Consider the following 16,920-nt stretch of genomic DNA (forward strand, 5'->3'; position numbering starts at 1 on the left):
GTGCGGATACACGTGCTCTCTCTCTCTCTCTCTCTCTCTCTCTCTCTCTCTCTCTCTCTTCTCTCTCTCTCACTCACACGCACATGCACACACAGTCACATGCATGCTGACCAGCTGGAGTTGAGCTGCTATACGTTGCTCATTAAATCGGAAAATGAATCCTAGATGAAATCCTGGCTCCCTTCCAGATAAGAGTCCTCTGCTTATCTGGGATTCACCTTAAAATGTATAATTAACACAATTATTCTCTTCCTGTCATACGCTCTCTCTTTTCCTTTCATGCCTCACACAGCGCACAGCTGAGTTCATGGCGCCTTTTGTGACTTGTGAAAAATGTCCGTGGTCTCTGTGTAAAAATCTTGTTTCTTGGAAAGGATTGCAAAGACTATTGTATGTATAATATACAAAAGAAAATGACACTGTCAGAGTTTAATGAACAGTGAAGACTTTACTGTTTACTGTATATCTCACAAAAACAATCTCAAATGAGAATGCCCCCTATGGTGGATGCTGTTATGTCAGACTCAGTGGTGGAAAGTACATTTACTGTACTGTACTGTACTGTACTGTACTGTACTGTACTGTACTGTACTGTACTGTACTGTACTGTACTGTACTGTACTGTACTGTACTGTACTGTACTGTACTGTACTGTACTGTATTTTGACGTATTTGTACTTTCCAGGCTACTTTTACTTCTACTCCACTACATCTCAGATCCAAATATTGTACTTTTACTCCACTAGGCTACAAAACTTTAGTTACTATAGTTACTTTAATTGTCTCCACCAGGCCGAAGGCATGTGGGGAGAGTATGTTTTGCACTCCGTCCGTCCGTGTGTCCGTCCGTCCGTCCGTCCGTGTGTCCGTGTGTCCGTCCGTCCGTGTGTCCGTGAGCAGCTAATCTCGGCCACCGTTAACCCGCTCGATGCCACATTTTGCACACACACTCCCTGGATGCCAACGATGAACCTCTGCCCCAAACTTTCCAGAACGGCCTGTTATAGCGCCACCAGGAGGCCGCTTTGTGCAAAACAAGTTTTTGCACAGTACACCTACAGATTTTGTCCAAACATCACGCAAATTGGTACACAGTCTCTCTAGAGCCATTCAACGAAACCGGTCTTTCAGATTTCTCAGACTCCATCTTGATTGGTTAAGATTGGCTTCCAAAGTTCACAGGAGTGCTCAGTTTCAAACAAAATGCTGCAAATCATGAACACATCGCATGATTTCCGTGAAATTGTTCACCCACATTCCCACTAGGCCGAGGACGAAATGCCACATGAACAATTTCAACTCAGACTCAAGGTGGCGCTATAACTGGCCGAAAAGTGTTTTTACCTCTAACTGCACGGATCTGTGGATAACTTTGTATGCCAACTCCCTAGAGTGTGCAATTTCCGTTAAATTATACACGCACATTTTCACTAGGCCGAGGACGACATGCCACAATTTTTTCCTCAAAATCAGCCTCACGGTGGCGCTATAACAGGCCAATTCCTGTTTTTAGCTATAACTGCATCGATCTGTATACAACTTATGTATGCACACATGGAAAAACATTGTACCTGCATCCCTCCAACACGAACCTCCGGCCCAAATCTTCCTCAACAGCCTGTTATAGCGCCACCATGAGGCCACAACCTGACCTGCCCTGGTGGAGACCTGTGCCGATTGGCACTTTGTCTAGTTGTAGAATATTATTACAACTAACCACTTCAACCCTATATACATTTCGTCCATTTGAAAATAGCCGATCTACAAGCTCACAATGCGTCGCACCGTGACACATTGTGAGCTTGTAGATCTGCTATTCCAAAGATTTTCGTACATTTGAGAACTTGTGAAATGGGACATTATTCTGCACAATAAGTACTTTTACTTTTGCTACTTTAAGTGCATTTTGATGCTAATACGTTTTGTACTTTTGCACAAGTACATTATGAATTCCGGACTTTTACTTGTAATGGAGTATTTCTATATTGCAGTATTGATACTTTTACTCAAGTAAAACATGTACAGTACTTTTTCCAGCATTGGTCAGACCCTCAGTTGAGGAAGGGGGTCCTGGGCTGGCCTCAGGTGACTCATTCAGGCTTTCCCCTGGAGAGCTGTATAGTTCAGACAGAGGGCATCAGACATTAGCCCCCGGTCCCTTCTCCCTTCTCCTGCCACCAGACACAGGCTCCGGGGCTGCTCCTGAATCACCACAGGAAGGCGGCACTAACAGAGGAGAACCAAGGGACTGCATCCCCCCCCCCACAAGGCCTCAAGCTCCGCTCCCCATTAGCCCCCATCCTACACCCCCAGTCCCTGCTGTATCCACAGACATCACCCCAATCCCACCCCCATATCCCTGCCCTACCTCGCAGCCAAAGGCACAGGGGCGGGTGGTTATTACACCGTCCTAAATGAGCTCCATTTGAGTCTTTCATTTCGGTAATATGATTAGAAAATATAAAATTTGATAGTGTGCTTTTGAAATAACCGAGCAAATTATTCTGCCCCGGCTCCAAATGAAAACCGTGGCATTTTAATGGCATGCCGGTAGTGGATCCTTTACCTCAGGCAGGATGAAACCAGGTTGCTTCTAAGGCTGAAAATGACTCCTCCTTTGTTCTGCACTGACGCATTTTTTTCTTTCCACTTATCTTTCAGTGGTGCGCTGACATTCATACAAAAATAATGATTCCTAATATCATCATTTTTATGTCTTTGTGTCATGCCGAACAGAAGAAAATGAATTGAGATGGTCTCTGTGAACCGTATCCAATTTGGATACAACCGGCTGTGGTTTTCTATTCTGGGCCACTGGCGGACTGGTTGGTCCCCCTTTTATCACCATTCTCAGAATGCTTCTTGGTGTTGATTTTTTACAGCAAATCTTGATTTAGTTTAAGTCATAGACTTTTGAATAAAAGCATGAGTGCGTGTGAATGGGTGAACTTTTGATAAAGGCACAACAAGATAAATGCAGCATTTGCCAATTGTGATGACTCTGAGAAAGAAAGGTTCAATACTGTATGTTTGATTTGATTGGAGTGCAGCCAATACCATATTGATAAAGTGACCCTAGGGGCAGAGTTAGATTACTTTGCATAACGACTTTACATCCACTCAATTATCAGCCAGTCAATGGAAGAATCACATTTTCATCAGGTGGTACAAACCAGTCACCTTGCCTGATCCTGAACATCCCCATGAACCCCTTTACCCACACAGTAGAGTTTTTTTTATAAACACTATACACTGTATATGTCGTACAATTAATAGTGAAAATAGCTGATCTACAAGTTCACAACATTTGTGTGAGCTATTAAATAAATAAGTATCATATCATTAAAATGTTTAGCTATTTTGAAGAATTGTGTACAATTTCTTTACTAATTTTGCCTTTAATGATATGCCCAAAATCAATACCCAGGCACCCCCCCCCTCTCGGAGGAGTGGGAATGATACAAATAAATATTCTTAAACTACACTTGTGAGTGACTTTTTTCATCACAAATCAGCGTCTGCCGGCGCTGTTTCTGTTTACCTTTTTAACTTTTACACACAAATCTCTCCTGTCACAGTGTCAGCTGTGAGGTTGTTTATTTACGTACAACATGGCTCAGAAACTAATATCTGATTCCTTTGATGGGCCCAAATAAGAAAAGAGTAGTACCGTGTTAAGTAGTACTGTCTAGCGTTGATGAGGTTGACGAGTTGTGTGTTGTGGAGGAGGAGGAGGAGGAGGAGGAGAAGGCATTTACTGTATGGTGTATATGCCTATTATGCCTACTCTGTTGTGTTCGGGTTGTGACGGGCGGTCCGCAGACCTTCACTGGCCGTTGATTGTGTTAATATATGTAAAAATATGATAAACAAGGACTGATGACATAGTCGTAATGCGTCAGGTGAAACAGGTGCTGTCTCAGACTCTCCGATGTCCCCCTTGTCTTTTTCTTTATTATTGCTATTTTAGTATGTACTGTATGTTTACACTCTGGCTTTTGGCCAGAGATGAAAATCATAATAAAATGGCCTAGAAGGCTATTACAATTCTATTAATTTAATTTGGGGGTCATTGAAATTAAAATGGCTGAGAATCAATGGGTTAAACTGTAGACTATAGTTAATTCACAGAAAGTACAATACATAGCACATACGGTAACCATTTTGTGTGGTTTGGAAAAGCCTATATTTTGTGCTAAAGTATTATATTGAATAACATATACTGTACATGTAGGTTTTAAGGCTAGAATGGCATTGTAGAGAAGTGGAGTAGTAGTTACAGTCATGAATGATCAGCTTCAGTACGTTTTTTTAGTTCGTACCTGGAGTTGTGCATTATCTCCGCTGTGCACAGCAGAACAGGGGAACTGTCTTTAAATGCATGGTGTTGTTCAGTCGCTTTCCATGTGCGACACAAAAGTACAATGTGTTTGTTTTGGTTTGTAGCCTACTGCAGGCGCAGCCATGCTGTTTCACGTAATCACATTGGACAAAACAAAACCATCGTCAATGGCTTAATGCACGTAGTACCCGCATTTTCAAACTGTCCACTCGTAGCGAGTCTAGCGACAGACCCGACGGTATAAAAGATGTTGTCAGTGATTATGTGCATGTGTGCATGGATTCCGTTGGCATGCCGTTGCTCGCTATCCCGGTCCCATTGGCCAGAGGTGCGTGTGTGCATGGATGCCGTTGCTTGCTGTCCCATTGGCCAGAGGAGGCAGACGAGGCAGCCAATCAGGCTGGGCCGTCAGTATGACTATAGGGCTAGACTAGGTCGTCTAGTTTTCATGAGCTTTCATTAGTCAGGTTTCACCCGACAAAAACGAGCTTCATTGGCGTGCGCAACCAGTGCCACAGCAGGTTGAAATGACCTGAGAGGGAGACTGAAGGTGAAGTGTCCCGCAGTGTCCCTTCCCTTGTCCCTTCATGTGTCATCCATCGGATGCTTCATCAATATGGCAGATAAGAGCTTAATGGCACGGTGGGCCATGGCAGTGATTAGCTGGGCTAAATGAACCCATGTGGGACGCGTCGGTCCCTATAGATCAAACAGATAGGTCCCAGCCAAGTGCACCGCATGAGGGACTAGCATTCATCCATGGCCAAGGCCATCTGCATGTCCTTCTCATTCATTCAGTTGCTTTCCTCTGCTGTGAATTTCATTGACTCTCCCTCCGACCCCTTCGGATGATGAATTTAGGGCTGCACAGCTATTGATTCTTTTCTAAGTGATCAATCTGTCGATTACGGTACTTTGATTAGCTGAATAATCTCTCTGCTTGTTAGTCTGATTAACCGCCTTTGAGCCCTATATTATCCTGCAACATTGTCGAAAATATCCCGATTCAAGCTTGCAATGCATGGCACGTTGCGATGTATTTTTGCTTTTGCTTTTGCTACTGTATTTATAAAAAGAATAAATATCCATTAATTCATTCAAATTGATTATTCTTTATAATCAACTCATTATTAGTTCAATTAACTGTTAGTGTCCTCTGCTGTTTTTCCTTCTCTCTTTCTCTCTCTCTCTGCCAGCAGCTGATGAATTCAAAATAAAACAAACAGTGACTGATGACTGAGGTCATTGGATGTGATGCTCAAGCCAATAATCTGTTATCATTTTTCTCTCTCCCTCTCTCTGTCTCCTCCTCGCCCCCACCCCCACCACTGTGCTGCTAGGCGGTGAATGTGCCCAGTGGAGAAGTGTTCTTCTCGGCCAGCGTGACTGCGAGGACGAGGCGTATAGTTCTGCTGTGTCTGGGGTCGGACACACGCGTCACACATATCGAGGATGGAGAGGAGGGGGTGGATGGGTGCAGCGCTGATGGTGCTGCTCCTGGGACACCTCGCCAACACGTTGGAGGTCCCACTAGACCGTAAGACCCCCACGTCTCTTATAAATGTCTTTATAAGAGGATTCTATGGCAAAAATGTTATTGACATTGAATACACATACATCACTGTTTGATATTAATTGTTCAGTATCTGTCATTATGTTGCAAAAAATCTGTTATAACAATACACTTTGCTACTTTATTTTGTTCAGATTATTTGGAGTCTCTTTTTCAAGTGGTTATTATAATATTTTAATTTAATGTTTTAAAATGTATTAGAAATTCCTTGCTTTTCATACATAGTGTTTTAACGTTTATGGAAAAGAAACAAAACAGCCCTGGGTGTATTACAGTAGGCCTACTTCCATGCAGAGAGGTTGTTGGTCTGATGCGGTATTAGATCCATCAGCCACTGAGTAACGTTTGGAGTCATTGACCCGTTGCAGACTGCTGATGCAGCACATCTGGAAACTGACTTTGTACTAACCATGCCTTGAAATGGACGGGTGATCAGCATGAAATGTTTCACCACTAATGTTGGGTTCTCTCTACTGTCACAAATGTCTTGCTCATTCTTGGGGGAAAAAGCTAAAGTTCTGGAAGGATGTAAGTTGTCAACACGGCTGGTGTGAGCTCACTGCAGCATCTGTGTGCAAGCACCCTTTTGTTTTGTTGTGCATTAAAGGTTATACTGTATTGTATAGTTTTGTTTTGGCTCTGTAAAGCTTATCTGTTTAGCTTATGCTTTGTGACTTGCAATGTATTTGAGCATTTTGCACGCAATGCTTTTTTTGTGTGTTGGTTTACAGTTTTTTTGCTTGGAGTGTTTCTGCAGTGATAGAGCGTGTCCCATAGAGCACATCATGTACTGCAAAAAGCATGCGCTTTTTACAGTGGTGGAAAGTAACTAAGTACAGTACATGTATTTAGTTTACTTAAGTACAATTTTGAGGTATTTGTACTTTAATTTCCAATTTATAACACACTTTATTTGCAAACTTTAATCTACTAGTTACTTTGTAGATTGATAGATTTGGATTATTATTACAAAACATATAGTAACTTCTTCAGCCCTATACATTATTATTATATACATTTTGACCATTCGAAAATAGCCGATCTACAAGCTTACAATGCATCGTGATGCGACACATTGTAAGCTTGTAGATCGGCTATTTTCAAAATACTTTTATACATTTCAAAACATGAAATTAGACATTCTGCATAATTACTTTTGGTACTTTAAGTACATTTTGATGCCTTTTACTCAAGTAAATTTATAACTTTTTTAGACTTTTACTTCTACATTACAGACAGTATTGATACTTTTACTTAAGTAAAGAAATGTGAGTGCTTTTTCCACCACTGCCTTTATCTCATCAGTTGCTTTGTAGTCCATTAGTTATCGCTTCCCATTGCCGACAAAAAGCCACCAAACATGGAACTGTTATTATGAAGTTAAATCCCTGGGCGCTCTTGCATGCATTTTTTATTGGGCTGTGTGAGAGCGCTGTGTCGTTGTCAGCAAACGCAGCAGCCTGATTAAATCTAGTATAGTAAGTGTGCATGTGATTGCTACCAGCGACTGCCTCATGTGTGTGTGTGTGTGTGTGTGTGTGTGTGTGTGTGTGTGTGTGTGTGTGTGTGTGTGGTCGATATAGCGATAGGAAAGAGCTTAGTTATGCAGTAAAGGTCGTGATTGAATCTCTCCCTGCTCTCTGATCGCTACCAGTGCCGCAGCCGCCCACCATAACTCACCAGTCCCCCAAGGATTACATCATCGACCCGCGGGAGAACATTGTCATCCACTGTGAGGCGAAGGGGAAACCTCATCCCAGGTAAATAAAGGGAGGCTGCATGAGAACACACACACACACACACACACACACACACACATGCACTGTGTTGTTTTGCCATAGTGTGTGACTCAACGGTCACACGCACACACCACACACACATACACACACTCAAATACAACACAAATGTGCACACACAAATGCACATGTTCATGTGCTCACACGGCACGCACGCACGTTCGCGCGCGCACACACACACACACACACACACACACACACACCAACAACAACAACAACAATTGATTTGTGTCCATATAAAGGATGGCATGCAAGGACACAGATATTAAATGTGCCATAAGGTTCCCAAAAGTATGATGGCATTATGTCTTTATTATACAATAAGCATATCACTCAGTACTGTATGGGTATAAGTAGCAGTGTCTGCAATATACAGTATGGCAGCTGCCAATTATAGCAGACTGCACAATACTTTTCCAGACTCTTCGCCTCCTTTTTGGGCATCCCAAGTTGTTGAAACCCTCTAGCAGCCAGTCTGTGGGTATGTTCTGTTCTAGGGCCTAGTTAAGGCTTAATATCCACAAACCGGTTGATGGAGGGCTGCCAAATATGAAATCAAATTTGTAGGAGTGGTTGGTATTTAATGACCTTGGTCATAAAGGCTTCCCTGTACTCTTCATCAACCACAACAACATCTGGGGTGTTTAGCTGCCAAAGATTTAAACAACTCTTGACTCCTCTGCTTTTGCAGCTTCTCCTGGACCCGAAATGGAACCCACTTTGACATTGACGAGGAGCCTAAGGTCACCATGAGGCAACGCTCTGGGACGTTAGTCATAGACATCAGTGGAGAGAAGGCTGAGAACTACGAGGGGGTCTACCAGTGCACTGCTAGGAATGAACACGGGACTGCTGTTTCCAACGATATAGTCGTACGACAGTCCAGTAAGTTTTCATCTAGGGTGATGTCCGTTGGGACTGCATGCCCCTCATTATTCAATATACCTGTAGTGCACTATCATTCTGGTACTTGTAGGCTACTCTATGACGTAGGGAGGAATGACCTCAAATCAAATGTATTGATTTATTTACTTTATTTATATAGCACATAGACCAAAGTGCTGTACAAGGTTGAAACAAACAAAGCATTTACAGCCTATTGGTGCACTTTCATTTTTCACTTGTCGCAACACTGTTTTTGTTGTAGGCTATGTGCAAAAATCAATAATGAGATTTGTTAAAAAATAAAAGCTCTATAAACCACTGAACCAGTCATAAATGATCCATTCATGTGATCACTTGTTGTTTAGACTTTAGACATCATTCGGTCCTCTATTGTCTATTTAAAGCATTACCCTTCGTGTTCCCCCACAGGCTACATCCCTTCCATTTCACCTCATCTCTTCATGTCACTGTCAGCCACATTGCATTTGCCACTCACATCTCATGTTGAGTTCTTTTAAAGACCCTTGTTCTTCTCCAACCTGTCCAGGGTCGCCCTTGTGGTCAAAGGAGAAAAATGAGCCGTTCGTGGTGAGGGAGGGTCTGCCCCTGGTGCTTCCATGCCGCCCCCCTGCTGGCCTGCCCCCTCCCATCATATTCTGGATGGACAACAGTAAGCTCTTTTAAACGTTTCATCGTGTGAGGTTCTTGGTGATCCCAATTCTTGCAGAAAATGTGCATGTAGGTTTTGTAATTCCCATTGTTCGGTTTATGGCTAAGCATTGCTCCATGGGGCTTTAACAAACACCGAAAGTGACATTCTTAAAGCTATAATATAATAACAAAAAATATATATTTTAACCAATTTGTGTGGTGGAGTTTGTTAATGTATACCCTGGTTTGAGGGATGCTAGTCGGCTCCTAATTCGGTGGTTCTCAAAGTGGTCATCCGGGAACCTCCAGGGGTCCTTGGGGACCTCCAGGGGTCCTTGGGGATGCTCCAGGGGGTCCACAGCAAAGTAGTCAATGTGTCGTACTTATTCAAAAAACAGCAGATCTACAAGCTGTATATCTGCAATTTTTAGAGAAATGTTAAAAATACATTTTGTTTACATAAATCTCCTCTTCTGGAGGGTCCCTCCCTTTTCAAGTGGGGGGTCCACGGCCAAACACATCAATTTGAGGGTCCTCCTTGGCACGAAAAAGGTTTGAGAAGCACTGTCTTCTAAATAATGTGTGTGTTTCAGATTTCCAGAGGCTGCCTCAGAGCAGCAGGGTGTCCCAGGGACTGAACGGAGACCTGTACTTCTCCAACGTGGTGAAGGAAGACTCCAGGAGCGACTACATCTGCTACGCCCGCTTCCCACACACACAGACCATCCAGCAGAAACAGCCCATCACTGTTAGGGTCCCCAACCGTAAGTTGTGCGCTTGTCTGTGTGTGAGCCATTTTTGCCATCCAAATGCATTATATGGTTAAATGGGCCCTAAGAGATGCAGAAATTAACTAGAAAAAGTGCCCTTCTGTGCACAGGTCTCCATCAGGAGGATAGGAGGAGGATAGGAGAGTGTGTGATGTTTGGCAAAATGTTTAGGAGTAATTTAAACATGTTTGGTGTGTGTGTGTGTGTGTGTGTGTGTGTGTGTGTGTGTGTGTGTGTGTGTGTGTGTGTGTGTGTGTGTGTGTGTGTGTGTGTGTGTGTGTGTGTGTATTTTGAGTAACGCATTAACTTGAACTTGAGGGAGTGAGTGTGCCTGTGAGAGACACACACTCTGCATGCAAAAGAGAGAGAAAGAGAGAGAGAGAGAGAGAGAGAGAGAGAGAGAACACACTTATAAGTCCGATGCTCTGAACGTGCGTAGGAGGGAAACAGTGTTTCCTATCTCTGTCCTCCTCCTTGGAGACGCCATGTAGTTTTCAACCCACTGAAAAGACACATTGTTGAAGTCATGGCTTCAGGCCTTATCTAAGAGGCAGCCCTTCACTTTATTGCCTCTGTGAGGGAGGCGTTTTCTGCATTGCTCTCTGTTAACAACAAAGACTCAACTCATTCAGTGCCCCCCCGCCACATTCATTAGAGAAGACATGAAGATTATTTCTTATCTACCGTATGATTTATTTAAGTGATTCATTTTATTCTTTGCTCATTTGATTTTCATGTATCTAATTTTTTAAGTTGTCATAATCACCTTGTTGCTTCACTTGATGATTTAAACTTGTGCCATGTTTAATTTGTTGTTGTGTTACAGTGGATGCAATCAATGAGACAATGGCAGATTATTACAATGACACAGATTTTTTTAGTGGTGAGTTTTGGCACCCCCTAGTGTTTGCCCCTCCATAGAGCACCAAATACTAGTCGTTGATCACTAACATTAACCCTTAAATTCAAGCGCCCTTCAGTAGTTCCTTAACCCCACACTGATTCTCTCCTATCCAATAAAACCCCTTGTTGCTAACTACACTCTTCATTGACCATTGCATGGTGGTTTGGTTGTTGCTGTTTTTAAACTGACCTTTTAATTTTAATTAAGCCGTAGGGTGGACAAAGGACCTCTTTAATTGAACCGGGCAGATTGCTAAGAACAAACTCTTTCTTTACAACACTTCATCTGTGCTGGATAGAAAATGATAATCTGATCCTCCTAACATACTGTATAGTATGATTCATTTTTGGAACATTATCCCTAGATGAAAAAGCTCCTCTTTATCCCATTCCAGGAAAGCATACATTTTGTGTCATTCATATTACGGTAACTACTTTAACCAATATTTTATACTTACTTTTATACTATCTATTCAAAAATAGCAGATATAGAAGATCATATTGAACACGCTATGACCTTGTAGATCTGCTATTCTTTTTTTAATTTATGCAAATCTTTGAATATATATTTTTAAAGCAAACATTTTAAAACTAAAATATTTGCTTCTTGGGGTCCCTGGAACAACATATTTTCAGATGGGGGTCCACGGCTAAATACAAATGATTTTGGGGGTCCTTGACATGAAAATGTGTGAGAACCACTGATATAGCAACGAAGGTTTTTCAGAAAACCTTCTTAATAATGGGTTAATTTGTTTTTCATCATAATATGGTCAGAACTGAAGCACTCTGTTCTCTTTTCCTTTTAACTTGTCCTCACACAACATTTAATCCCCTAACGATCACTCTGACTTTTTTTTAACTTTTCCGTCTCTCCCCCTCTTCAGCTCATTTTCTCATTGTTTGTATTTGTAAGAACATCACGTTCTTTCTGTTGTCCTTCGTTTGCCTAAAGGTACGTGAATGTACTCTACAGAAAATCACACTCAACCACTTAAACCCCAGCATCCGTATTTGCATTGTGGAGAAGGCTTTCGCAGGAACAAAGCAGCGTTGCAAAGCTTGCCGGTCGGCTATTTTCAGTGAAAGCTTACCCCGCTATAACAGAAAACAAAAGCCCTGATGGACTCCAGTCAACCATTTAGTTTAATTTATACTCTGGTGCAGGACGGTTACAATTGTCAGCAAGTGATGCCGTCATACTACAGAGTATAGATTATGCATTATATTCCATTCAAAGGTTTAATTACAGTCATCAACAGGCATTAGCATTATATTACACTTAACACTGTAGTTTATCTGTTAAAAAACAGATCATGTATCACCATTCTGTACACTACTACTACAGGGTCTACTCTACAGTACTGGTATGTGTGTCCTCACATTTCTGTTCTCGGTCGGTGTGTTTAAATTCAGTTCAGCTTCTGACATCCCGAGGGCAATTGATTTAAAGCACATAAAACACCACAGTGCTTTGAAAAGGACTGGAGGGTTCATGATAATCGTAAAATAGCAGAATATCAGTGACCACCAGAGCAAGTGAGGGGACTCTTTGAGCCTCAAGGTCCTGGATCTGGCTTTTAGCTCTATATGCTGTGGGACTGGTTATTGACTGTGTATGTGTGTGTGTGTCTGCATGCATGCGTGCGCTCGTGCGTGTGTGTGTGTGTGTGTGTGTGTGTGTGTGTGTGTGTGTGTGTGTGTTTGTAGATGGACCAGCGGAAGAGAGGGGTCCGTCATTCCTGTCCCCACTCGGGCACTCCAGCTCAAAGACGGTTCTGAGGGGCCAGGTTCTGGAGATGGAGTGCATCGCAGAGGGGCTGTAAGTGAGACCGCCATCCTTTTAAACCCCCCCCCCCCCCCAGGATTAAATCCCCAGCCAGCAACAACTCAATATATTTCAGTACACGCTGTTTCATCTCTGTCTACCACTCTAACATTTTCACACACTTAAAAAAAAAGAATTCCCTCTCACTCCGTTACAACCCCATGCATGCAGGCCCACTCCAGAGATCTCCTGGTCCAAGGTGAGCGGTGACCTGCCGGCTAAGCGCACCTCCTTCCTGCACTACCAGAAGACCCTGCGCATCGTGGACGCGTCGGAGTCGGACGCTGGAGACTACCGCTGCACGGCGCGGAACCGCCTGAACTCTGCCCACCACACCATCCACGTCTCGGTCAACGGTCAGTCTGAAAACTATGTGCTCCATCTGTTCCATGTCACCCTTTCTGTCTAGAACACTCCACCTCCACTGGCTGGCTGCAACTCTGTCTGTCTAGAACACTCCACCTCCACTGGCTGGCTGCAACTCTGTCTGTCTAGAACACTCCACCTCCACTGGCTGGCTGCAACTCTGTCTGTCTAGAACACTCCACCTCCACTGGCTGGCTGCAACTCTTTCTGTCTAGAACACTCCACCTCCACTGGCTGGCTGCAACTCTGTCTGTCCAGAACACTCCACCTCCACCTCCACTGGCTGCAACTCTGTCTGTCCAGAACACTCCACATCCACATGGCTGGCTGCAACTCTGTCTGTCCAGAACACTCCACATCCACTGGCTGGCTGCAACTCTTTCTATCTAGAACACTCCACATCCACTGGCTGGCTGCAACTCTGTCTGTCCAGAACACTCCACATCCACTGGCTGGCTGCAACTCTTTCTATCTAGAACACTCCACATCCACTGGCTGGCTGCAACTCTGTCTGTCTAGAACACTCCACATCCACTGGCTGGCTGCAACTCTGTCTGTCTAGAACACTCCACCTCCACTGGCTGGCTGCAACTCTGTCTGTCCAGAACACTCCACATCCACTGGCTGGCTGCAACTCTGTCTGTCTAGAACACTCCACATCCACTGGCTGGCTGCAACTCTGTCTGTCTAGAACACTCCACATCCACTGGCTGGCTGCAACTCTTTCTATCTAGAACACTCCACATCCACCTCCACTGGCTGGCTGCAACTCTGTCTGTCTAGAACACTCCACATCCACTGGCTGGCTGCAACTCTGTCTGTCTAGAACACTCCACCTCCACTGGCTGGCTGCAACTCTGTCTGTCCAGAACACTCCACATCCACTGGCTGGCTGCAACTCTTTCTATCTAGAACACTCCACATCCACTGGCTGGCTGCAACTCTGTCTGTCTAGAACACTCCACCTCCACTGGCTGGCTGCAACTCTGTCTCGCTGCCCTGCAGCAGTGGCAAAGTTGAACTGACCTTTGAACTTTCTGTCTCTCCATAGACCAGTAGAACCAGTGGTTCTCAAAGTGGGGTCCGGGTCCTCTCTCTCTCTCTCTCTCTCTCTCTCTCTCTCTCTCTCTCTCTCTCTCTCTCTCTCTCTCTTCTCTCTCTCTCTCTCTCTCTCTCTCTCTCTCGCTCCTCTCTGTCTCTCTCTCTCTCTCTCCTCTCTCTCTCTCTCTGCCTCTCTCTCTCTCCCTAGTAATTGATTTATACACACAGCAGCACACAGTGATGAAGTACAGTGTTCTCTTCTGTTTTCAGCTGCCCCGTACTGGATTAGTGGCCCTCCCAAGAACCTGGTGCTGGCACCCAGAGAGACCAGTGTGCTGACCTGCCGGGCCAGCGGCACGCCCAAGCCAAACGTCGGCTGGTTCATGAACGGTGTCCCCATTGAGAGTATGTGCATTATTGGTGATTTGTAGATTGGCATATGAAATATATATATTTGAAAAAAACTCTTACGGGGGTCTCTCTGCATGGCACACAATATCTTTAGATGGGGTTCTACGGCCAAAGACATGCAGTACATGTCCTCGACCTGAAAATGTTTGAATGGCTATTACTGTAAAGTATTGTGGTACACTCTAAAGCTCATACTGTAAGCATGTCTACCCTGTCCACTCACTCTTCTGTCTTGGAAGACCTGAGTTAGAATCCTGGGTTGGATTCTAACTCAACCCAGGATTCTCCCAACATCCCTCAAGTGCAGACATTTCATTATGTGAAGTCAGATACAATAATTATTTTCTAGTGCCATGCAGATAAAAATTAATAAAGCTATATAGTGTATAATCATGTCAATGAGGTGCCAATTATAACCACATTCTCCCACTGTTTACTGCTAACGAGCTCTGCTGGAGCTCCCTTTTCTCTGCCCGGGTTAGAAATGTTAACCTGAACCAAAATAATGTGACCTCTACGATCTGTCCTGTTTGCTGTTCCTCCAAAGAACACACGTGTGGTTTATTCTGCAGACAGATCTGTAGACACTACCACAGCTTATTATTGGTAGATATTTGTTGGTCACCTGTTGAATTTTATTTGTCATGTTCTTCTCATCTGCAACCAGCATCAGAAAAAGTAACATTTGTTTCTCATAAAAGACGGCGAAAATTCAGAAATAAAATACAAATAAATAGTGCAAAAATGTGTATCCGTGAATCTAAATTAATATGCAGGATTGTTCCTCTTGGAGTTCAGAAGTGTGACTGCCTGTAGAAATAAATGGTCCTGACGTGGATGCTCTTGTGTGGTTACCCCATGAAGGCATGAAGGGATAACAGTCTGTGAGAGAGGGGTGGAAAGTGTCCCTGTTGCTCCCCCAGCCACTCTAATGGGCAGTCCATACTGTCTCCGACCACCAAACCTTTCGTCGGAAAGATCAGACTTAAATGTTTTCTCCGAAGTAGAGTTCGGCGAGTCACAACATATGGGAGTGCAGCTTTCAGAACAAAAATTCGGAGGAATGCGTTTCAGAATTTGCGAGTGACGTGAAGTGATGTTGTAGTTGTACTCATTATCAAGTCCTAACGTCACTCTCAAACCTGGGTCACGGTGTTATTTTTTGTATTGGATTTCTCATCAAAATTTAATCTAATAAACAAAGCACCCCAGCGATTTGGTCAGGTACGTGACTCTGTGTCGTTTATGATAGTGTTTGGAGACCAAAAAAGTCTTAAACCAGTTGATGCTTCATAGCCATATGGATTATGTGTAAATTCTGTTGTTTATTTCTGTGACACAGTTCCTTTTCTGATGCTTAGGTTACCAATGCCCCTGTTGCTGCTATGCACTTAGCCTACCGTCTATGTAGGGATTACATTTCATACCATTATAAAAGCAGTAAGTACTGTACTTCTATCGACAGACTCCCCCGTGGATCCGAGCAGGAAGGTGGAGGATGACACCATTATCTTCACCGAGGTTCAGACCGGATCCAGCGCTGTTTACCAGTGCAACGTCTCCAACGAGTATGGCTACCTCCTGGCCAACGCCTTCGTCAACGTTCTCTGTAAGTTCCTGTTTTTTCACTCTGCATTCCATTTACATTGATTCTGTGGTGCTTCCACGCTAAAATCCTCATGGTTAATTTATATATTTGTAAGTCAGAGAGTGTACAAACGTAATATAAATAATAATATAAAACGCTTAGAGCAGGGTTTGTTTTGCAACTGAATGGCTGGAAAATGGAAATTTAGAGTTTACATAGTACACATAGTGCATGCATACACTTTCCTTATGGTTTCAGTATTTATTTATGATGTTTTTTCTCAATTATTGAGGTTATTGTAGCGGTCAATTTGTATTGGTGGTGGGGAGTGAGATATGGCCAAAGCATTTTTGGGGATCCCCAGACAAAAACATTGAGAACCCCTGGCTTAGAGGCCCATTTTGTTCCATTTGTACACTCCCAGAATTAAAGGTCAATTATGTTGTTTATTTTCCTGTACAGGTTAAAAACTACAGCAGGTCAAAATATTGCAGACTGAACTTATAGTATTCTATAACTGTGATGTAAGCAACCCAGCAACGCAGCAATAATAACTGGTGTGTTACTGTAGATATAGGTGTGCAAGCTTTGGCAATACTGTTGTCAATGCTTGTACATTGGAACACCTAAATCGAACACATATGTTATTAATTTGATAACTGTCACTGCAGCGAAACAAACAAACAAAATCAGCTTAGCTTCTCAATCCCCTTTAAATGAACACTGACAGTTTTACTGTGCTAATAAAATAATGAAACCTGTGTGC

At 43.3% G+C, this 16,920-nt stretch overlaps 1 protein-coding gene across 4 annotated transcripts in view; it reads left to right on the plus strand.

The window, feature by feature from the left end:
• LOC310856830 (neuronal cell adhesion molecule-like) overlaps window positions 1-16,920 on the plus strand; it is a 100,657-nt gene that overhangs the window by 59,276 nt on the left and 24,461 nt on the right. For 3 of the 4 annotated variants that reach the window (XM_083762325.1, XM_083762327.1, XM_083762326.1), the window contains 10 exons: window positions 5,683-5,879; window positions 7,570-7,675; window positions 8,403-8,596; window positions 9,144-9,266; window positions 9,841-10,011; window positions 10,844-10,900; window positions 12,631-12,742; window positions 12,920-13,104; window positions 14,426-14,560; window positions 16,032-16,175. In XM_083762325.1, the coding sequence (XP_083618451.1) occupies window positions 5,795-5,879; window positions 7,570-7,675; window positions 8,403-8,596; window positions 9,144-9,266; window positions 9,841-10,011; window positions 10,844-10,900; window positions 12,631-12,742; window positions 12,920-13,104; window positions 14,426-14,560; window positions 16,032-16,175 (1,312 nt within the window). In that variant the 5' untranslated portion in view covers window positions 5,683-5,794. The remainder of the gene's footprint in view (window positions 1-5,682; window positions 5,880-7,569; window positions 7,676-8,402; window positions 8,597-9,143; window positions 9,267-9,840; window positions 10,012-10,843; window positions 10,901-12,630; window positions 12,743-12,919; window positions 13,105-14,425; window positions 14,561-16,031; window positions 16,176-16,920) is intronic. The other variant, XM_083762328.1, reaches the window with a different exon arrangement.

This window comes from Protomyctophum parallelum (genome assembly GCF_964188405.1).
Source record: "Protomyctophum parallelum genome assembly, chromosome: 4".
NCBI classification, from domain to species: domain Eukaryota; kingdom Metazoa; phylum Chordata; class Actinopteri; order Myctophiformes; family Myctophidae; genus Protomyctophum; species Protomyctophum parallelum.